General features: G+C 43.3%; 1 protein-coding gene across 1 annotated transcript in view; it reads left to right on the plus strand.

The window, feature by feature from the left end:
- Positions 1-24,540, plus strand: part of LOC311232891 (uncharacterized protein) — a 69,222-nt gene that overhangs the window by 17,652 nt on the left and 27,030 nt on the right. The window contains exon 2 of the mRNA XM_084319725.1: positions 4,987-5,111. Within this exon, the coding sequence (XP_084175851.1) occupies positions 5,057-5,111 (55 nt within the window). The 5' untranslated portion in view covers positions 4,987-5,056. The remainder of the gene's footprint in view (positions 1-4,986; positions 5,112-24,540) is intronic.

The following is a 24,540-nucleotide window of genomic DNA, read 5'->3' on the forward strand; positions in this document are numbered from 1 at the left end:
CGATAAACGAGTGGCCGGACGGAATTAGGGGACGGACCGAGCAACAAAGGGGATATCCGGTTTGGCAACTCGCCGATCAGCCACCAGGTGGCAGTATTGAAGCGTTGCAGAGTTGTGCTGAGTCCCGCAGCATCAGACAATCCTCCGTGAGTGAAATATGAATACCATGGCGAAAATATGAAATATGATCAGTAGGGGTGCACCGATGTATCGGTCGGGTATAGGTATCGGCCGATAAGTGCCTTGTTGACTGCAATCGGCCTATCGGCCGATAAGCTCGGATGTGCCGATGGCAGTAGCTGATAAATATCCATCAATTTGTGTCGCGTCAAAAGGCAACTTCAGTCGCGTCGCGACCTGCACAACGCCGCCCACACACACACAAGCTACTGCATCAAAGTTACTACTTATGATTAACAAATGCATTCGTTTTGTGGCATTAACTTTATATAGTTAGTGTTACACGTTCAATAACATCAGCATATTATTTACCCGAATGTAGCAAGCATTCATACTAGCTCAGTTCCTTCCGTTGCTCATAGAGCCCTGAGTTTTACCCATTCTGCAATCTGTTAATAAAGTTTTCAATCAGACACATGTATAGAAAGGCTTTGTTTTATTATAACATTCGTTGCAGTAAAATCATTATGCCTCATTTAGTCATCCTGCGGAGCTAAAAGCTAAACGTTGGCCGCGCTTTGTTGTTGTTGTAGAAAACCTCTCGTCAAAATCAATGGCGGACAAAAGCGAAAAAAAAAAATGTATACGCGCTTGCCGATTGGTGGTAACAGCAGAGGCGGGTGCAAGCGGTGTGTGACGTAATTGGCAGAATTGACTGTCAATCAAAATTTCATTGGTTGAGAGCTCTGGTTGAGACAATAGTATCCAGCTGCAGCCCGGTAGACCATACTGGGAGAACTAGTATCTAGCTGCAGCCCGGCAGACCATACTGGGAGAGAGATAGTGCTATTTCTTGATGTTTCCTTTTTTTAAGTAAGTAAAGAGGCCTATGTTCATATCGGTGAGCACAATTTTTAACACAAATATACAGTAGTTTCATAAAAAAAAAATACAAAAAAAAAATATTACAAAAAAAAAATGTATTTACAAAATCATCTTTGCCACAAATATCGGTATCGGCCGATTGTGTTAGTTGAACAATCGGTATCGGTGGCAAATTTTCATATCGGTGCATCCCTAATGATCAGAATAACGTTGTACGCCGTGATCTGGCAGAATTCGCATGAACTTGAAACCCGTCTTAAGCCGTTTCCGGCGGGGAATGTGTTAAGAGAGAGAGGAAACACTGCTTTAAGGAAAACAGCTTCTCCCAGACTTTCGACAGGATTTTAAAGCAAAGGCTACGTGTATTTTTGTTCTCTATCCGACATGATACATCATTTGTTTTCTTGAAAAGTATAGATATTACTACGCTAACATATAATCACGCTGCTGCAACTTGGACAGTAGTTGAATGAGAACCTGCGAGGCGGCAGCTACGCGATTGGCGCAGAGAGAAACGTCACTGGCCAATCAGATTGCGGAACCCAAACGCGGAACTGCAAGTGTGTTGGTAAAAGACTCCACGCGGTTGGGATGGAGGAGATGGCAGCAAACAGGTCTCGCCCACGCAGAGGGGAAAACATTCTATCCTCTGGACTAGACAGGATATTCCTTTATTGATCCCCTTGGGGAGATTCAGTCATCATAGCAGCAGGGTTGGGGGTTACAGGTATGGTCAGGGTAATTACTTACGCCTTTTACCCCGTTTGCGGCATAGGCCGTCAACAAGCGTTCTCCAAGCATCCCGATGGGACACACCTGGCGCCAGCTGGAGAAGTTGGCTCAGGATCGGGATGGTCAGGGTAATAGGGGAGCAATAAATATAGGCAATAATTACAAATGTAATCTGAATATACACTTTTAATAAATTAAACCGTATACACAGAGGTGCAGATGAGAGTGTATACCCTATTGGTCATATAAGTTACAATAAATATAGGCAATATAAAATATGACTAAAAGTAAACGGTATACACAAAGGTGCAGATGATGGTCTGTACCTATCGGTCATAAGGCCTAAAAAAAATAATGGTTTGTTTCCGGTTGCCGACCGACCCTGCCGATTTAGGTGCGACCCAATATATTTTATGAGTTACAAATAATAATAATAATTAAAAAGAAAACCTTTTTTAATTTTTTTTTTTTAATAAAGTTTCATAGAAATCGTAGTCAAACCTTTAGTATTATGGATATTAAACATGCTGGCAGAGTACATGCATCCATGTTGTTGTGAACATTTTAATTAAATAAAGAAATTCCCTATCCATAGTCGCCGTGGGAAAGAATAAAATAAAAAAATAAAATAAAATAAATTCCCTACCTACCCATGGCCTTAACACATTGGCGACCGCTGGGACCCGTCTAATATAGTGGTTGAGGACCAGCTTTTGTCAACAGACCTGTGTCTTTTTGTAGAGCTAAATCTATACTTTATAGTATTGCTATCTGTCCATTCTCATTGTCAATTGAGTTCATAAACCGTCCCTTCAAAATGGCTTAAAGGGAAAAAAAATCATCAATAGGTTGTCATTTTATAGCGCCGTGAATATAAGCATTATAGCGGATTTTGTCTCGTATATTTTCTGGAAGGCTAGTTATAGAGATAATAGCTGCTAACGTTATATCCAACGGCATTTCCGCTTTATAGATGCTAAAGAAATAACTCAAACTGCATATCATCAGGACTGTCCCAAAGCATGTATGCATCAAAGGGGGGGGCGGGGGACGTCGTTTATTATTATTGATTACCAATACCAGTGTTCGTGTAACTAGCCACATATGCTGCTCGGCTGGTTGCGTATCATAGCAAGCTCTGATCCGGCTGTAATTTATGTGAAAAAGATCTTACCATGAGCCGGTGGGATACCCCCTAGCATTTCCCCGTTATCGATCGGCATCTGGTAGATCGATATGTCCATTGGCTGATGATAAATCCCCTTATTCCATGGTGAAATCTGCTATTCGAAACGTAATCCACGGTAGAGGATGCTGATTCAGAAAATCTCCATTGAAAGGGGGGAAAAAAAGTAATCCGTTCGCCCACAGGGCACATTGCAGTAGCGCGATGGCGCCCCTAAGAGGATCTGGCCGGTATTGCATCTTCTCGAATTCACAGACTAGGGAATATATGCAGTGCCGCTCCGCGACCTTGACCCGGTTATTAAAATGGAATAAAAGCAATAACAACTTGCCATGGCTATATACGTGATTCTGTCCATAACCCATGGAATCGAAACCCGTATAAACTCGTGGTCGGGCGGCAAAGTGTTAACTGACAACCAACAGGAAACAAACAATATTTTTTGTTATGCCTAATATGCGTTATAGTCCATGCAGGGTTTAGTGGTTAAGAGTCAGACATTCCTAATAGTTCTCAAGTTCTGCAGCCGGGTTAGTTCTCCAGCTGCTGGCAGCAGTCCGTGCCCCTGGTTGTGGAGCCTGATGGCCACTGGCATGAAGAACTGGCAGATGGGCACACAGACACACATGTTGTAACAGTAACGTTAGTGCCAACTTGCTTGCTGTTTCTGTGGCCTGGTGTTTTGAAAGTGCTCCAGTCCTTACCGAGCGGTGTGGAGGCGAGGAGGATCTGACGGTGATCCGGGCTTGTTCAGCAGTGGTAGAAATCTGTTATCCAACTTATATTGGATTAACTGTGGTGACCATCCATGGCTGTTCTTTTATATTATTATCATTATTATTGTTATTATTATTAGCAGCGGCAGCCTCAGATATTAGCCCTTCATTAGCCAAATCCAGAACTAACGTTAGCTTGACGTTAGCTTGAGCTGTACTGTATTGTACCCATTCTGCAATCTGTTAATAAAGTTTTCAATCAATCAAGCTTAGCAGTGTTTCTCATCTGTTTATCTGACATACATTATCCTAGTTTAGCTTGGTTTAGGAGTCCATGGTAAAGTTGTATTATTTACAGTTTACCAAACAATTATTTTTCAATCTTCTGTACATGTCCACGATATTGCATTTAGTTGTATTTTCATTTAATTTAGTGTACTTTCTGACGAGGACATGGTCTTAGTTTTTACAATGCGACCCTGGAAACACCACTTGGAAGACAAAAACATCTGATTGGCCAAAAACAACAGCTGCCTGCATCATAACCAATCAGATGTTTTGGCCATCAAATGAAATGCAATATCATAGGCTTATATTCATAGATCCGAATTATAGCAGTCCATGTGTTTTTCAGTTCTTATGAAAATCTTCCTGTCAGGATTTTCCTTCCTTTCCAATTTGTTAGGCTAGGAAAAGAGCGCTACCTGTATAGCTGATTAATTAAGGTTTAGGTTTAGGTTTACTTTATTTGTTCAAGGGGGACAGTGTACATTAATAAAATATTTTACAAATGTAAATGCACCCAATTTTAGCCAAAAGGCAAATTTCCATTGGCAGTCCCCCTGCCAGAAGGTACAGGCTAAAATCATGTGTGAAAAAAGGGTTAGCAATAAAAACAGAATAAAATCAAGATAAATAACATTAGAATAAAAACACAACAAAAGCACATAGACATATGATAGGGATACAGGTCACAATACAGTCATGGACACAAGGACAGAGCACATCATGACATATTAAGAGATCCAGACATAGACAGACACACCATATCCACACACACACAGACACCTCAGTGTTGACAGTGCTGGTTTTCAATGAGCCATTCCCTAACCCTGCACTTGAATGAATGGTATGATGTGGACACTCTAATTCTTTGAGGAATTGAGTTCCACTGGTGGGATGCTCTGTATGAAAAGACGGCCTGGCCAAATACACTTTTTTTTGAAGGACTGGTGGTTCTTGCTTGGCTTTCTGTGTTCCTGATGAATTTCAACTGAAAAGTTAGACCTTTGTTTGTTAGGATGAATGTAAAATGTACTGATATTTCTTTCCTTACTTTCCCCCAAGATTGGTCTGAATATGACCACCCCTCTCACACCTTGGTTTGAGAGAACTATCTGTCTGTTTGGTGAACTGCATGAAACCATCACAGCTGGACCAGGAGAAAAGCTGTTTGGACTGCATGGAAACAAGTATGGACATTTTTACTTTAATCTGTAAACATTATGACTTTATAAGTGTTGACTTTAACCTCTTAACCCTTTCTCCGCCACGTCATTCCTCGCCATGCATAATCTGGCAATGACGGGTTACGGCGTCTTCGAGATCAATATTTCATATTTTCGTCATGGTATTCACATTTCACCCACAGAGTCTTTGCTGGTGTTGTAGGACTCCGCTCAACTCCGCAACGCTTCAATACCGCCACCTGGTGGCCGATCGGCGAGTTGCCAAACCGGAAGTGGCCGGAAGTGCTTAGTCCGTCCCCTATTCTGTCCGGCCACTCGCTATCGCTCGCGAGACTCTATCCAGACACCGTGCATATCGATCCGTTGCCATAACTCAATAAACAACATGATTGGACGTATATTAGTATTATACAAACCGGAACTGGATCACCTAGATCAACATCCCATAATAGCAATCTTTTTGCTCCACGCTCATCACCCAACGGTAAGAGGAGACTGGGGTGAGTTTCAGCGTTTTTCTTTACCATTTTCGATACAAACTGCTCTGATCTATATATCACCCATACTACATAAATGATTTAACGTCGGCCACGGAATTATAAACGACCCCCCCCCCCCTCCGGTCAACCGCAGATGATCAGTCAACACGTCTAGGATCATGTACAGTTGAAATTTTTTATCTGGCGTCGATCGGTATCAAACTGCATTTGATGATCTAATATATGCATTTATGGCTATATCTCACGTTCTATGAAATACTGCAGAAAACGATAAAAACATATTTATACTCTAGACCATAGGTGTCAAACTCATGGCCCGCGGGCCAAATGTGGCCCGCCACGTCATTTGATGTGGCCCCCAAGAGCTCTGGTAAAAAAAAATATATATTCTTTAAACATTCATCTTGGGTTAAAAAATAGCGGCGTTAAAAGAATTATGGGTTAATGCATTAATAAAGCTTTAACTTTGACAGCCTTGGTTATTACACATTCTTACACATACATGTATGTTGAACATCTGAGGTATTGATGAAGTAACAAAGGAAAAAAGCCAAAAGCACTTATTCCTCAGACATTCTTTGACAATTGTACAGCCCAAAATACAAAAAAGATCCAGGTGGAATAGTTAACAAAGGGTTGAAGAAATATTGTCTGAAATGTCAGATGCAAACTGGCTGTGTGACATAACCGAGCATCTCGCTCAATTGAATAAGAAGCTGTAGGGACGCAAACAAGTCCCACCCAAAACTTGACCAATATAGTTGTGAACTGAGACAACCCTTATTTTGTTATTTTTTAGTACAGTTACAGTTGTGTGTTCATGCAGACACATAATAGCAATTTCATTACGAATTGAAAATGGGGGACCCTGATGTAAACAAGTCGAAAGTCTTTCTCTGGTCTGCATCCCCTTAACAATTGTGTGTATTGAGCTGTACTGTACTGTACCCATTCTGCAATCTGTTAATTAAAGTTAATTAAACTATCTTCCATTAGTTGGATGTATGGCCTCTGCAAGGTTGTGTGCAGCCATTTGTTTTTGTAACATCTGCTACATCTGCCCCACGTGTTCTTTGCAGCTCACAGTTGTTAGTTCTGCCCCTCTTGACTGTGACAAAAAGGTTTTGAACCAACTTAATGTCATAGCTTGTATTTGATGATATTCTTCTTTGTTATTTACTTGAATGGTTTGATCATTGATTGATGGAGTAATATGGGGTTCTGATAAACTAAAATTATTTGTTAAAATAACATAAGCTAACATATATTTTTACATATATGCAAATGCATATGCAATATGTATAACTTGAATAAGTAATAAATACAGAAACAACATGTTTAACAATATGTAAATGAGTAGCTACATTTATTTTACATTACATTAACATTTATACGGTCTTTGGCCCTTTGAGGGCAACCATAATGCTGATGTGGCCCTCTGTGAAAATGAGTTTGACACCCCTGCTCTAGACCGTATTATTGTATGAATGTGTGAATGAAAAAGTAAAACGTTCCTACAGTACATCCTGAATGATAGATAATGGGCCATAGTAATGTCAATTTAGCAATACAATTTAAAAAAATCATAGGACACCACAGCTAGAAGGATTAATCCACACTCATGTGATAAATGGCACCAAGCCACACAGTATTGCTTCACGCAACAGCTAGGCGAGAAGGGCAAACCTCCCTCACTCCACTCTGGAACGTGGCAGTGAACTAGTGAGGCGCCCTGTGTGTGTGTCATCTTCCAGGTTATATCCACTCATCCACTTGACTGCCCACAGGTGCAATCAAGCAGGTGCAATCAGCTCAATCAGGGGGATGAGTGGTATCTGGGAAGGGAGAAAGAGAAACAGAATTAGAAGATGACACATCACACAGGTAAAAATAACATAACACATACTAATTATACTAACCTGATGTTCACATGGTCTTCCAAATACAGTAATAATGATAATGACCAACCCACGTACGTCACACCTCCCCCCATAAGAGCGAACCCGCGGGGTTAGCAAAACATTATCACTTATTATTAACCAACATCAGATTAGCACCAACAGAACAGAAATAAATAAACAACACCCTCCCAATACCACATGCATCAGCCGTCAGAACGGGGCCGGTGCATCCCTCCTACCGAGGCCATAACGAGAACAAGACAGGCACCGTCATTACGTTCACCCTCCTGTAGTACAAAAAGAACGGAGAGACACATTAGCCATGGGAGTCAGAAGGCAAGGAGAGTCCCAGGGACCATGGCCAGGTGAAGCTAGCCCCCTTTTTCTTTTGTCAGGGCACATAGCCACTCTCCCCACGACCTCCCTCATCGCCACCGGACACCGACACGCGAACCGCTTACCGGGGTGCGCACTCCCAACATCAGCACTATGCGTCCTGCAAGGCACAATAGAACACAACCCAGCATGTGAACCAACAACCCTGTCACATCCCAACTCCGACGAGACGCGGGCAGAACCTTTCACTAGCCTATTCACATGACACCAGCGTGTCCTCCTCCGCCGCCCGGGCGTATGCAACATATACTTAGTGGCAGACACCTTTCCTTTTACCACATAAGGTCCTGAGAACCGGGCAGTGAGCACAGTACTAGGCGTGGGCAGCACAATAAACACCTCATCCCCCGCCTCAAAATGCTGCGCCACCGCCAATTTGCAAAACTCACCACAGACAGAGTCACCCAACGCTAGACCTTGGTCTCGCTTCCGCTCCTGTGCCCTAGGGACAGCACAAATAGAAGGGACATTGGGGTGATTATCAATCAATGCATCACACAATGAGTTAGTAAATGGAGCGTCTCCAACCTCCAACACAGGGACGACCTTACCCCCAGCGATATCATTCCCCATGACGAAATCCACGCCCCTCACGGGAAAACATGGGCGAACCGTGACCGGAAAGCAACCTGTGATCAGTCCAGACTGCACATGCACCTTATGCAACGGCACGCGCACACACCCCATGTCAATACCTCTCACCAATTCACTCGACTGACAGGAGTCCACATCCAATGGTAATACATCAGCCAGGATGAACGATTGAGAGGCTCCTGTATCACGGAGTATTCTCACCTGTTGGTAGTCCCCAACTTTACCCGACAGGGACACATAACCATCAAACAAAAAGGGTTCAAAAGAGCTATGCTGGTCAGGACATGACACCGTACCAATCAACCCCACCCCTTTTGGTTCCTGGGCTGACTCCCTGGTCTCCTGTCGATCCCTTAGCGCATGACAGTCCTTCACAAAATGCCCTTCTTTCTTACAATAATGACACACCTTTTCAGACGGCGGTGAGCGTGGTCGGAATGCTCGCTCGTCACCCAAGGCATTTCGAGACGGCGGTGAGCGAGGTCGGCATGCTCGCCCGTCACCTCCCCGATACGGCGTCTCAGAAGGAGAAAACGCGCCCCCTCCTACATACACATCATTTCGTACAGCAATATTTTTGTGGATCAATGCGAACTCGTCTGCCAAAACTGCAGCTTCCTGGAGGGTAGAAACCTTTCGCTCCTTTAAGTACACTATAATGCGTTCGGGTACGCATTTTTTAAAATTGCTCAATGAGGACTAACTCGCTCAACGCTTCGACACCATCCACATTACATGCTTCACACCAACGAGTAAACATAGTCCGTTGTTCACGGGAAAATGCCACATGTGTTTGAGAGGGAGCTTTACTTAGTGCCCTAAATCGTTGCCTATACGCTTCCGGCACCAGTTCATATATGCGCAAGACAGCACTCTTCACTTTCTCATATACCACGCTGTCCTCATTCGATAATGACTGGCATGCCTCCTGAGCCCTACCAGTGAGCCTGTATCGCAATAATATTGCCCACTGGTCCTTTGGCCAATGCAAAGCCCATGCTATTTGCTCAAAAGTAGAGAAATATGATTCCACCTCAGACTCCCGGAAGAGGGGAACTACAGAAATATGCTGCCCAATATTAAAAGTGCCCTGGGAAACTTCAGATGAGGAAGAGGAAGAGCCACCACTCTCCAACTCCATCTTTCTTATAGTCACCTGGAGCACACTGTCCATCTCCTCCTTCTCCCTCAGCATCTCTCTTTCTTCCCTTCTCTCTTCCCTGTCTCTCTCCTCCTTCCTCTCTCTCCCTTTCATCCCCTCTTCTCTCTTCCCTGTCTCTCTCCTCCTTCCTCTCTCTCTCTTTTTCATCCCTTCTTCTCTCTTCCCTGTCTCTCTCCTCCTTCTCTGCCCTCCTCTCTTCTCTCTCTTCCTTCTCTGCCTTCCTCTCTTCTCTCTCTTCCTTCCTCTCCTCTCTCTTCTCCTCCCTGACTCATATAGCCTCTCTCTCCTCCATCTGGAGATGGGCCAAACGTCTACTTGAGTGTACAGAGCTATCACTGTCATTCTCCTCCCCCTTGGTAATGCCACCTCTCCGTTTCCGCACCGCACCAGCGTTTTGATCTAAACCACCAGTGGCCTCACCAGTCTTATCAGCCGTCTCGTCGCGCGCGGCGTTCACAGAGCCATCCTCCTGGGCTATGGGCAAACTAAATATATTTTTGTCCACCAACCCAGCCAGCACGATCGCTTTTAACTCCTCTTTACTTTTCGAACTCTGGACAGTAATGCCATAATGTTTGGCGACACTACACAAATCTATCTTTGTGCAGACATCAATTTGATCCCTCGTAGGATCCGCCAAAAAAAAATCCAAAGTAAAAGCCGTCCCAGCCATAGCCCTTGCAGAATATGACTATGCCACAAATAACCTACGTATAATTACCCTGTGCTCTCGAAACCACGAATATATAGTATAATAATAATAAACGAATCACAGGTACCAAGAAATAGCCCCTCACCTACTCCACAATATCCGTGCGTAACACATTTAATCGCCACATTCCGCAGTATACAATTCAACCAATCTGATTTAATGCCCACATCTACCATTCATGAAAACAATAAACGTTGGTCTAACCATCTAACTAGGATCACCTACGTCACTCTAGCATACCCCAGCTAAACTACTCCCCTGGCGGGATGAGGCCTACACATATCTTCAGTCGCTTACCGATTTCATTGCGCGCTCCACCGGAATTACGACGCGTGCCCCCCACCCGCTAACCAAGTAGGCGATCCCCCTGTTACCTATGTGGCAGAAAAAACAGATTAGTTCAAGAGCATCACATACAAGAACGGTTTACATCAATCAAACTGTGTAGCACGGACAATGGAAACACACTAACTTACCAATGAGAAAACGCTATCTTATTTTACCTGACATGCTCCAATTGACAAGTCACCACGTTACATAACCAACAAGGAACCATACAATTGCGCAAACTAACAAGCCCCCATGTCATGTACGAAGGTCTGAGGACCACACAGAATAACAACTGGAGCTGGCTGCACATGAGCAAAAGCAGCCTCTCTCAGTAAATGCTTTCAAAACAATGTCCCAGGTAGGTAAAAAAGACACAACACAAGACGTTTTCCAAATAGTAAATTATGTATTGAATGGAGGTAGGAATTTAAACCTCCTCCATGGTGCACAGGGGAAAAGGTAGGGGAGGACAAACAAGATATACATATAATACAAACAAACACTTAATAACTAATACAACCACGGGCCCATCATAGGCTAGATAACGTTAGACAATGCCTCATGTATTAAACTAAAAGTGAATAGTTGACTGGGTCATTTTGTTTAAACAGTAACGTTAGCTAATAATAATAAATAATAATAGATCAAATTTATATAGCGCCTTTCTAGAACCCAAGGGATAATGGACCTAATCTAATCTAAACTAACTGATGGGGAAAAGCCTTGGTGAAGAGGTGTGTTTTTAGTGAAGATTTGAAGGTGTCCAGGGTTGGGGCTAGGTAGCTAACGTTAGCTCACAGAGGTTGCATGCACTAGAACAGACTATTGCTGGAGCCTCTGTTGACACAAGTCTGGGAGGGGGAGGGGCAGTGCGCTGCAGCAGCTGTGTGCCTGAGAGAGAAGTCAGCTAGTGAGAACTCCGCTAAGAATTGGATCACGTTTTTCGATCGGTTTTCACGATCGGCGAAAATAAAGCATTCACCGATCTCATATTTATACTGAATATCAGCCGATACCGATCGCTGGCCGATCGATTGGGGCATCCCTATCTGTTACTATGCTTGAGTAAATTGTAATGAACCAAAGGAGAATATACATTATTTTATACAAATGTTTAATTCACTTTGAAGGTGAATAACACCATGCTAACATTGACCAGACGTGACAAATTGCCACTGAGATCATTCAGCACTTTTTTTTTTTTTTTTTTTATAGTTTTCATTTTCAACCAGCATGGATACATACAGGATATGGTCAGTGTCAAACGAAGAGACATCCACTTTGATTCTTTTTTTTTTCACCCCCACTCCCTCCCACCAGTTCCCTCCCACCAGCCCCCCCCCCCCCCCCCAGGTTCAACTCAGACTCACATTAGACAAACACTAAACTAACAGAAATAAGTAAAATGCAAACGTAACAAAACAAAAACACATTCACACCTTCAACTTGCCCCGAGGTCTCAACATAGTCTCATAGAGTCAACTATGGAAGTGTACACATCCTTTCATTCTCCCTATACGTCAAAAAAGGTTGCCATGTCTTATAGAATCTATCCGTAGAGCCTCCTAAGGTGCATCTCATCTTTTCCAAGTGCAGGAACCCCATTACCTCTCTGGTCCATTGGACATGTGTGGGAGAGGCCTCCTGCTTCCACATCATAAGTATTAAACGCCTAGCAATTAGGGTAGAAAAAGCAATGAAACAAATCCTCTTACCTTGATGATTAAAAGCCTCCACAATTTAGAAAACAGTATTCCCATGGCTGGTGTTGATATGCTGCTAGCTAACGAAAACCAACAAACACAGAACCGGACACTAAAGCAGATAACGAAGCAGCTACTATACTTCCGGTCGGGGGGTTTCAAAATAAAAGAGCGACGTCTAAAGCACCGGAAATACGATATTATGAAACACGAATTTTCGAATAGCACTTTTGCTAGAATGTCCCATCCCTAAACGGTATGTTAACCACTACGACCGCCCACCGGGGGCTGTTTTTTTCACAATCTAATATAATTATTATTCTTTTCTTTTTTGCAAGTCGGTTATTAATTTCAATATAGAATATTCGTTGACAGCCCTACAAGTACAATTAGTTACTGCACACATGAGTGGAACATGGAAAGCCAAACTTTCCCCCACTGTACCGAAAACCCATACCGAACCTTGACTTCAAAACCGAGGTACGTACCGTACCGTATTCACTATATATATTCACTATACGGATGAGGTTATTCAATCTGGTCCATGCCCTGGAACAGTACTTTTGCTACAGGCTGGAAAGCCTTCTAGAACAGAAGTGCACACTCGCTGCATATTCCTTAGATTATGACCCCCCCCCCCCTAACTCTCAATGCGCACCCGTGGGGATTAATATATTTAAAATTCTTTATTGAAATGTGCGAAATTTTTCTTCTGTTGTGGCATGCGAGGCAGATGGCTAAATTAATAAATTACGTCATATTGAAATACTGCGCTACAGCACTAAACCACTGCTACGAGCCACCAATATGCCGATAAGTAGGATACTGTACGTGTTATGAGTGAAAGACACTCTAATCGCCCGTTTGAGATTGGCTATACTGCGCTCCTTGCACTTGCCACACCTGTTACATACTGTAAGCAAGGCAAGATATTGAGCGAGCGTTCAGCGCTGTGTTTGTTATCAAATAGAATGTTCAGCACTAGGCCTGTTATGTTGTTGAGCGCTGAATCTCGTGTTACAGAATATTTATGTTATGGAATACCATAAGCATGTTTCTTGATGTTTCCTATAAAAAAATTTTTTTTACGATTTCTTTTGAGATGCTCGATGTTGGCTTTTTTACCGATACCGATATACCGATATTGTCCAACTCTTAATTTCCGATACCGATATCAACCGATACCGATATATGCAGGGTTCCCCCCCCCTCAATTTTTTTTAATAATTTCAGGTAATTAACATTACATATCTCTTGTTGTGGAATTAACACAACATTATGCATACTTTTTACAATAAATAAAATCAGAATTTGTTCTTACTTGCTTGCCTGGGTAAATAAAGGTTATAGAAATGTAAAAAAAAAGAAAAGAAAAGTTTTTTTAACCGATACCGATATTTTCCTATATAATAATAACTTTATTTTTTATTTTAGGGTTAGGGTTAGGGTTATATCACATTTTAATGCCAATATCGGCCGATAATATCGGTAGGCCAATAATATCGGACATCCCTACTTTTTTAGCATTTATTGCTTTTCATGGTCAGACATGACCGACAGATGAGGAGAGGATGAACGGGAGAAGAGGCGGGGAAGATATGCGACAAATGTCACCGGGAGCGGGAAGCAAACCCGGCGCGGCCGCGTAGGTGTGCGATGCACTAACGAGGGCGCCCGATGTTTCCTTTTTTTAAGAACAAGTAAAGAGGCCTATGTTCATGGCTCCTCCCCCTTTTCGTATCTTTTGAACCGTTTGTCATAGAGAGAGACCCTCTCCCGTTGGCCGGCGGTGCACAGGCGTCACCCACACTTTCACAATTTCCCCCGCGGGGAATTGTCTAGTTTATTTAATAATAATAATAATTTTTTTGATCTTTTTCCCCCTCCTTCTTTTTCCGATTTTTCTCCCATCCCACTGTTAGTCGTTATGCCAATTCCCAACCCCCTTCCTGGTTGTTGCGCACTTTCCCCTACTGTTGGTCCGAGAGGCCGGAGACTGTCACATGCTTTCCTCCGACGCATGTGCAGCCAGCCGGCAGCCAGCCTGGCCGCGCAGATTCTCACCGGGAGAGTGTAACGTGTGGAAGGTCGCACTACCTCTCTCCAGATCCTACCCTTGCTGAGCAGGCGCCCCGACCGAACTGTAGGGGTCGCTGTCCACAACGCCCAGGACCCACCCACGGCTCCCCTCCCCCTAACTCAGCCAAACGAGTTAGTATAGCGATCAGCCCGAGCCAAGGCAATGCTGACGAGCACAATCTCCGCTACGCCACCTGACCGCCCCGTTTATTTAATATTTGATTTATTCATTTGATTATTATTATTATTTTATTTGTTGTGCCATGCCTAAAATAATAGTCAAGCATAGGGCTAAAACATTTTCTTAAACAATAATATATAATTTTTTGTTATATGAAAGAATGTTACAACAAAAGCTTTTCTATACATTTGTCTGATTGATTGATTGATTGTGTGGAATGGGCTAGAGCAGTGTTTCTCAACAGGTGGGTCGCGACCCAGAAGTGGGTCGCGGATGTGTGTAAATTTGTGAAAGTGGCTTCTCAGCTCTGGTCCAGCTGAAGACAAAGCGGAGGAACAGATTTGAGCATTGAGCATGACCTCAGAGTTGCTTTGTCTACCCTCACCCCAGACTTTGAGACTTGTCAGGAGCAAACAGTATCCTCAGTTATCCCATTAGTTCCCTGGGATGTTAAGCTAAGAAGTCTGCTAAGAAGGATATATTATTATTTATTATTATTATTATTATTATTATTATTATTATTATTATTATTATTATTATTATTATTATTATTATTATTATTATTGTAACTGACCGCCAAGGGTAAAGATGCCTATCATCTTTATTGTCAGTAAGCTTTGATTTGCGTTGGTCAGATGATCAACTTCTCTGTATTGGCTCAGAATACTGAGCTCTCTATTTAAGAAAAGAATATTTCGGAGCCACTTGTGCATTTTCATTTCGTGTCCACATGGGGGCAGAGCTCGTCTTTCCTATAGTATAAAGGTCACAGCATCCTGTGTGACCAAGGCGGAAGTAACTCAGAGACCATGACGGAGCAGACAGCGAATTATGTATAATAGAAGAACCTTACTCCAGTAAATAACTCCCCTTGGTAAAGCGTAATAAGGTATGTCGAACACTAAAATGTATTATTATTATTACTGTTGTTGAAGAGGTCTATATTTATGTGTGTAACTGCCAAACATTTATAAACATGTAAAGTGGTGCACTCACTGAGTAGCTTCTAATCAAAGGCACCTGCTGCCGGACAAGTAACGTTATTATTTATCATTGTTTTTCCCTGAGTGCCTTTGTTATGGAAGACGAGTTCACCCTTAATATCTTTGAATGCAATTGTTTGTTTGAACACGTTGGGTGAACAACATGTGAACAATATTGAACTGTGAACTATGTAACTAATTGTATGTTTGTGTTTGACTGTCCTATGCAGTTTTCACGGTGCAAACTGAGCAAATGATGCAACCGTCACTACCTGTACAAACACGGTGCAACGACAAACTACCAAAGAAAAGCTACAGTACTGCTAAGCTGAAATGCAAAAGAAAAAAGAGAAAATAAATAAAAGCATCTGTACGAAACATAACTGCATCTTTATTTCACAACCAAGCCGGGGGGCAGTTACAGTGAAAACTTACCCAACTCTGAAGAGTGAAAACTTACCCGACTCTGAAGAGGATCAACAGTGAGTAAAACCCATACTCTGAAGAGGATAAACAGTGAGTAAACCCATACTCTGAAAAGGATAAATGTATTATGAAACCTCTTTCTGAAGTGGATAAATGTGAAGTAGACCTTACTCTGAAGAGGATAGATGTTCTGAAGAGGATGGATGTATTATGAAGACTTTATTCTGAAGTGGATAAATGTACAATGAAGACCATACTCCGAAGAAAATACATGTATGTTGAAGACCTCACTCTGAAGAAAATGCATGTACAATGAAGACCATACTCTGAAGAAAATACATGTATGTTGAAGACCTCACTCTGAAGAAAATACATGTACAATGAAGACCATACTCTGAAGAAAATACATGTATGTTGAAGATCTTACTCCGAAGAAAATACATGTATGTTGAGGACCCTACACTAAAGAAAATACATGTATGAAGAGAAGGAAGAATGAACCTACTGAGTTAACCCTATGCTGTCTGGTATCCATCCCAGCAAAACCACGGACGTGTGGCAACTCCTGTATATCTAATTAACCCTATGCTGTCTGGTATCCATCCCAGCAAAACCACGGACGTGTGGCAACTCCTGTATATCTAATTAACCCTATGCTGTCTGGTATCCATCCCAGCAAAACCACGGACGTGTGGCAACTCCTGTATATCTAATTACCCTTATGCTGTGTGGTATACATCCCAGCAATACCACGGACGTGTGGCAACTCCTGTATATTTAATGAATATTATGCTGTCTGATATCCATCCCAGCAAGTGGAACTCTTAAATACCATCTATTTATTTGATATTTTGAGTGTGTGTGATCAAGCACAATGTCGGCCCAAGAAGACGATGCTGGCAACCTCTTGGAGTTGGAACAGAACAGAACAGGTGCTCGCCAAAGAACTCTAACCGAGAAAGGGAAAAAAAATCGTGAAGTGGAGGATAAGAGGAATGAGAAAGCTTTTAACAAAGCTTATCAGAAGTGGAAGAAGATAGCCAAGGAAGCAAGAGGGAAACTAAGAACCTTCTGTCCAGCAGAAGAACTTGAAAGACTAAAACAAGACATTCAAGCAAGTTGTGACTTAGTAAGAAGTTTATATGAGTCCATTTTACGTAACCATGCCACGACTCCTGAGATCGCAAATAAAATGGACGCCTGTATTCAGCTGACGACAGACACCCAAGAGCTTGTGTGTAAGCAGCTGGAAACAAAAGAAGAAGATTTTAATGAAAGACTTGAGAAGGAGAGGGTGAGAATAGCTCTGAACAAAGAGGAGTACAGATCTGTATATGGTCACACAAATACTGAAACAATTCACTCTCAACGTTCCAAGGCATCAAACAGGCGGAGGGAAGCTGAACTCGCGGCTAAAGTAGAAGAGGTAAAGGCCATTCAAGTGATCCAGGCTCAGCAAACCAGTCTCCTCCAACTAGAGGGGGAAGAGGCAGCCATGCTGATGGAAATGGAGAAGATGAAGGTGCAGAGTCGACGTAAGCTGGAGGAGGAGAGGATGAAGTTACAGCAGCTACAAGCAGAGAAGGAAGTCCAGGTAGCAGCAGCCCGAGTGAGGGCATACAGTTCGGGAAGTGATCTAGACAACGAAGAAGAAGAAGTCACTGACCATGAAATAAATACTGCTCACCAAAATCCTGAATATAGTGCTCCGCTACATCCTACAGCATTCCAACGTCAAGCATCTCCCAGTGCGACGGCAAACCAAGAGGCCTTCAGTCTAGCCGAAGCCATCACAAGTGCATTAAGCATGAATCGCCTACCTACACCAGAACCAACAATATTCAACGGTGACCCTATGAAATTTGTTGATTGGAAAATGACCTTCATGACCCTGATACACCGAAAGCCTCTCCCAACAAGTGATAAGATGTTTTATCTGAAAATGTACCTTAATGGAGAAGCTCGTAAGTCTGTGGAAGGATTCTTTTACAGAGACTCCGAAGAAGCATATAAAGGTGCCTGGAGAGTGTTGGAAGAGAGGTATGGGAACCCCTTCATTATACAAAGGGCGTTCAGAGACAAGCTAATGAGATGGCCTAAGATAAACACAAACGATCCTTTGGCGCTCCGAGAGTTTGCAGACTTCCTACAGGGATGCACAGAGGCAATTCCACATGTCCGAGGGCTGGACATCTTGAACGACTGTGAAGAGAACCACAAACTGCTCAAGAAACTACCTGAGTGGATTGTGCGAAGATGGAGCAGGATCATCGTAGAAGAGCTAGATAAATCTGGAAGCTATCCAACTCTTGCACACTTTTCAAAGTTTCTGAACAAAGAGGCACGAATAGCTTGTAACCCCATCGCTACCCCACTACTGTTGAACTCCAGAGCCTCAGACGAGAGGTTTTCCAAGAGAGCCAGAGCGTTGAATACAAGCACTCACATAAAGAGCAACATCGTGGAGACACAGTATTCACCCTATAGAGCCAGACCACCTTGCCCAATCTGCAAGAATGAGAATCATGGCATTGCTACATGCACTAACTTCGCATCAAGGTCTATAGAGGATAAGAGAACGTACATCTACCAAAATCACCTCTGCTTTGGATGTCTGAGGAAGGGACACTCCAGCAAGGACTGTAAATGGCGACATACCTGCAACACCTGCAACCGTCGTCATCCAACGTGTCTGCACGAAGAGAGGTCACAAGCACCAGAGACAACCCAGAGTGGCACATCTACTGCAAACTACCGGAGCCAAGAAGTCCGCAGAGTCGTGTCTCACACTACAACCCGATGTGCTTCTGCGACCTCAAGCATTGTCCCAGTCCTTGTGTCTTCAGTTCAAGAGCCACAGATAACGGTGCTCACTTACGCACTACTTGACACACAGAGTGATACAACGTTTATCTTAGAGGACCTGCTTAAGGAGTTAAGTGCGGAAAGTCAACCTGTGAAGCTGAGACTCAGTACAATGACTGCTGTAAATACAGTTATAACCAGCAAGAGTGTCAGCGGCCTACAAATCAGAGGACTCCATTCTGCAAACAACATCAGAGTGCCACAAGCCTACACTCGTAGCTTCATCCCAGTAGACAAATCCTACATTCCTACTGGTAAAACAGCGCTACAGTGGCCTCACCTCAAGCATCTCGTAAACAAGTTACCATCACTTCTAGACTGTGAAGTGGGTATGTTAATAGGATGTGATTGTCCCTCAGCGCTAGCTCCACTCGAAGTCATCACAGGCTGTGAAAACGAACCTTTTGCACAGAGGACAGCTTGGCTGGAGCATAATAGGCTCATCTAACCCTCATCTGGACCGACAAGGGAGCCAGAGCTTTGTACATAGAGTGTCGGTAAAAGAAATACCAGCCCTGTCTACAACAGATGTCCTTAAAGTACTTGAGTCGGACTTCTCTGAAAGGAACTACGAGGACAAGTACGTGTCTCAAGAAGATGTTCACTTCATACAATTCCTCAGTGAGAACATCAGACAGAAAGAAGATGGACACTACGAGATGCCTCTACCTTTCAAGGGTAGCAGCCCACCATCCCTACCAAACAACAAGAGACTAGCTACAGTCCGCCTCCAGTCTCTAAAGAAGAAGCTAAAGACGGATAAAGAGTATCACGAACGCTATAAGGCTTTCATGAAAGACATCATCGAGAAAGGTGACGCAGAACTTGACCATACCACTTCATATGGAGAGACCGCTTGGTACCTTCCTCATCACGGCATTTACCACCCTCAAAAGCCTGGCAGGCTAAGGGTCGTGTTTGACTGCTCAGCTAAATTCTGTGCAGTTTCCCTAAATGACTGTCTATTGACCGGTCCCGACTTAATCAACTCCCTAATAGGAGTTCTATGCCGCTTCAGAAAGGAAGACGTGGCCATAATCTGCGACGTGGAAAGAATGTTCCACCAGTTCTTCGTCCACCCTGACTCTCGAAAATACCTCAAGTTCCTGTGGTGGAGGGAAGGTGATTTGGAAACCGAACCACAGGAATACAGGATGGCAGTTCACCTCTTTGGAGCTGCTTCGTCTCCTGGATGTGCCAATTTTGGCCTAAGGTACATGGCACACCAACATAGAGAAGACTACCCAGCAGCCTCAGCCTTCATTGAGAAGAACTTCTATGTTGATGATGGGTTAGCCAGCGTTTCATCAGTCGAAGAGGCCAAGAAACTGATCATCGAGGCACAAAAATTGTGCAAACGAGGAGGCCTACACCTCCACAAATTCAACTCTAACCACAAAGACGTCCTCGACTGTGTGAAACCCTCAGAAAGAGCAACAATCACTGACCCTCTCGAACTTAAGCTGGAAGCGACCCCAACTGAGCATGCACTTGGCCTTCAGTGGTCTATAGACAACGACACCTTCAGCTTCAATGTCAACATGAAAGACCAGCCTTCAACCCGTCGAGGAATCCTCTCCATCGTCGCCTCTCTTTATGACCCACTCGGGTTTGTTGCCCCATTCACCCTAAGCGGAAAACGCATACTCCAAGAACTATGCCGCAGAGGCATAAGATGGGATGATCCACTGCCAGATGACTTAAAGCCACGGTGGGAGGAGTGGAAGATCGGGCTATATAACTTAAAGGAATTCACGATCCCTAGATGCTACCACCCACATGACTTCGGCAACATCATCAAGACGGAACTGCATCACTTTGCCGATGCCAGCAGCATGGGGTATGGCGCTTGTTCCTACCTCGGGTACAAAAATGACAAAAATACAGTACACTCCAGTCTTGTGATGGCCAAAGCAAGAGTAGCACCCACAAAGGTCTCAAGCATCCCACGACTAGAGCTCTCAGCGGCAGTGGTCGCAACCAAATTAAGTGTGTTGCTGAAAAGAGAACTGCAGATGAAGATCGATGAAGAATTCTTCTGGACAGATTCACAAGTAGTTCTGGGCTACATCAATAATGAGGCAAGAAGGTTCCATGTGTTCATCGCGAACAGAGTCCAACTGATAAGAGAAAACACTGACCCAAGTAAATGGCACTATATCGAAACAGCAGAGAACCCGGCAGATCATGCCTCCAGAGGCCTTCAGGCATCTCACATTCCTTCAACAAACTGGATGTCAGGTCCTACATTTCTCTGGGAGCAAGAAGTACATCCCAAACTGAATCCCTTTGCAGACCTACTCGTAGGCGATCCTGAGGTTAAGGCTGTCCAAGCTTTCACAACCAAAGTTAACAATTGTACAGACATTCTAATTCGCCTAAATCAGATCTCTTCATGGTCAAAGATCCTGAAAGTAGTTGCAAGAATCAAGAGGCTGGGATCGGGAAAAGTACACAACACCGAACTGGTGACAGTCGAAGAACGAGAAAGAGCTGCCAAAATAGTGATCAAGCTCGTCCAGCAGCAAGCCTTCTCTCAGGAAATTAAGAGATGCCAGGAAGGAGATGCTCTTCCAAGTTCAAGTGCTCTTCATTCCCTTGATCCAGTTCTGCATCGAGAACTTCTCTGTGTGGGTGGAAGATTGAGACGCTCATCCCTCAGTCAAGAAATGAAACATCCCATCATTTTGCCAAAAGACAGCCCTATCACCAAGCTAATTACGGCTCATCACCACGCTCAAGTTTGTCACCAAGGCCGAAGTCAAACCCAAATGGAACTGAGAGCAAATGGATTCTGGGTCATTGGTGGGAGCAAATTAGTAGCCAAGCTGATTCACAACTGTGTACGATGTAGGAAACTCCGACGACCTACTGAAGAGCAGCAAATGGCTGAACTCCCTAAAGAGCGTGTGGAAGACTCACCGCCTTTCTCATACAGTGGCATGGACTGTTTCGGCCCCTTCCTGATTAAAAAGGCACGAAAGGAGTACAAAAGGTATGGCCTGATACTAACTTGCCTGGCTTCACGAGCTGTCCACATCGAGATGCTTGAAGACTTATCAACAGACTCATTCATTAACGCCTTGAGATGCTTCATCAGCCTCAGAGGAGCTGTTCGGCAACTTCATTGCGACCACGGTACTAACTTCGTGGGAGCTAGAAACCAGTTTAAAGAAGCACTCAAACAATGTGATGCCAGTTTACTGGAGATCTTTCTAGCAGAGAAACAGTGTGAATTCGTCTTCAACGCTCCATCCGCCAGCCATGCAGGTGGTGTCTGGGAACGTCAAATCAGGACAATAAGAAATGTGCTGAACGCCACTATCGCTCTGTGTCCAGGCAGACTTGATGACGCCTCCCTTAGAACACTCTTCTATGAAGCTACAGCTATTGTAAACAGCCGACCACTGACAGTAGATGGTATCAACGATCCTATGGCGCTAGAACCCTTAACACCAAACCATCTCGTCATGATGAAGTCTAAAATCGCTCTTCCACCCCCTGGGAGATTTGTTAAAGAGGACATGTATGCAACCAAGAGATGGCGCAGAGTCCAGTACCTAATCGAACAATTCTGGAGCCGCTGGAAGAAGGAATACCTCCTGAACATTTCTACACGCCAGAAGTGGCACGTACCACGGCGTAACCTCAAGGTGAACGACATAGTCATCCTCAAGGACAGTAACCTGCCAAGAAGCCAGTGGCAACTATGTCGGGTCGTCGAAGCCACTCAAGAGAGCGACGGTCTAGTACGTCGAGTAAAAATACAGACTGGGGAGCGAAAAGATCACTCTACCAGACCTTCAGTCCTCGAGCGACCGATCCAGAAATTGGTACTCCTCCTCGAGAGTAATTAGTATAGAAACGCTTGAATTGTATTATTTTTTTTGTATTTTATTTTTTTATTATTTTTTAAACAAACATATAAACAAACATGACAACACACGATAAGATATACAAGCATTAATTGTCAGGGCACATCCAATGAGATCACATTTTAGTTAGTTGTCTTATATAAGATATACCCCTAATACCTGTTATCTAAAAAATCTACACACATACGCTCCAGCTCGAACCCCCCCCTCCCGGACCCCACCTTGAGAAGTACCTCCACTATCCCTTGCACCTAACCAGACACTACCATTATAAGCTAGCTTTTATTCTCTCCACCACTTCTAACCACATTGACATTTTGGATTCATTGAGACCCAGAATTCTTGCAGTAGATATTTCTTGGTAAATTACATCGAGATATGTAAGAAACCAAACTTTACGGCACATTTTTTCCGGTTGAAACCAGCGTGATGCGATCAGCTTTTTAGCTACTGTGATACCCGATAAAACTAATCTCTTTAGCTGTGGATTCACTGCAAACTCAAAAACATCATTCAATAGTAATACCGAGGGGTGTACAGGTATATTCCAAGATACTAGTTTTGATATTTGTTGGGTCACATCTTTCCAGAATGCCTTAACTGGTGAGCAGTCCCAATACATGTGCATAAATGTCCCTTTGTCCCCATTTGTACATTGGGAGCATTTGGAGTCTTGTTTAAGCCCCATTCGGCACAGTCTTATAGGAGTCAAGTATGTCCTGTGAATATAGTTAAGATTGATTTGTTGATGATCCGGGTTCCTTGATGTAAGTCGGACATTTGCCCAGGCTCCTTGCCAATCAAAGTCATTTTCCAGGTCTGGTATATCCCTCCTCCAGACAGAGTCTAGTTGGAGGGTTTCATACGAGGACGTTAGTAATTGATGATAAAATTCTGAAACAAAACCTCTCGATGTCTCTCTTTCGTAGAAGAATTTGTGGTATCTGTGGTGTTCAATTGGTCTGTCTAATGGAACACCGTGAGACTTCAAACATAGCTCTAACTGTTTGTAAAAAAGCCATGTGGACTTGGTGAGATTACATTTTTTGCGTATTTCTTTATCACTACAAAAACCCTGTTTGTTAAAAACATCCCCTAATGAGTGTATGCCTTGCTCTTCCCATATAGGGAATCTTATAGGTCGTTTTCCAATTAAGAGTGCATTGTTATTGAATAAGGGAGTATGATTGTGCCATTTTTGTGGGTTAGGATTTTTTTTTTGTGATTCACGCCATATCCGGATCGCATGAGTAATTATGGGGCCAAATTTTCGTTCACAGTACTTGATTGGTAGTTTAGTGTATGCTATGTCCTTCAGTCTATGTGGGGCTACTATGTTTTCTTCTAATTTTCTCCAGGATACTAATGCTTGGGGGTCAAACCATGTTGTCAATGGACTTAATGTGTACGCCTTAAAATATAGGAAAAAATCTGGAAATGCCATGCCACCATCTGCTTTATTTCTCTGTGCGGTGGATCTTTTTATACGTGGTGGTTTGTTATTCCAAATAAATTTGTATGTGGAGGAGTGTAATCTTTTCCAGTAACCCTCTGGAGGGGGTAACGGTAGCATTGAACTGAAGAAGTTGATTCTAGGTAGTACATCCATCTTAACTATTGATATCCGCGCTTGTACTGTGTTTTTAAGTTTTGCCCATCTATCAAGGTCGTCTTTGATTTTGTTTTGGATTTTTGTGTAGTTGTGCTTCACCGTTTGTCTTATGG

The sequence above is a fragment of the Notolepis coatsorum genome, assembly GCF_963971535.1.
Source record: "Notolepis coatsorum genome assembly, chromosome: 8".
NCBI classification, from domain to species: Eukaryota; Metazoa; Chordata; class Actinopteri; order Aulopiformes; family Paralepididae; genus Notolepis; species Notolepis coatsorum.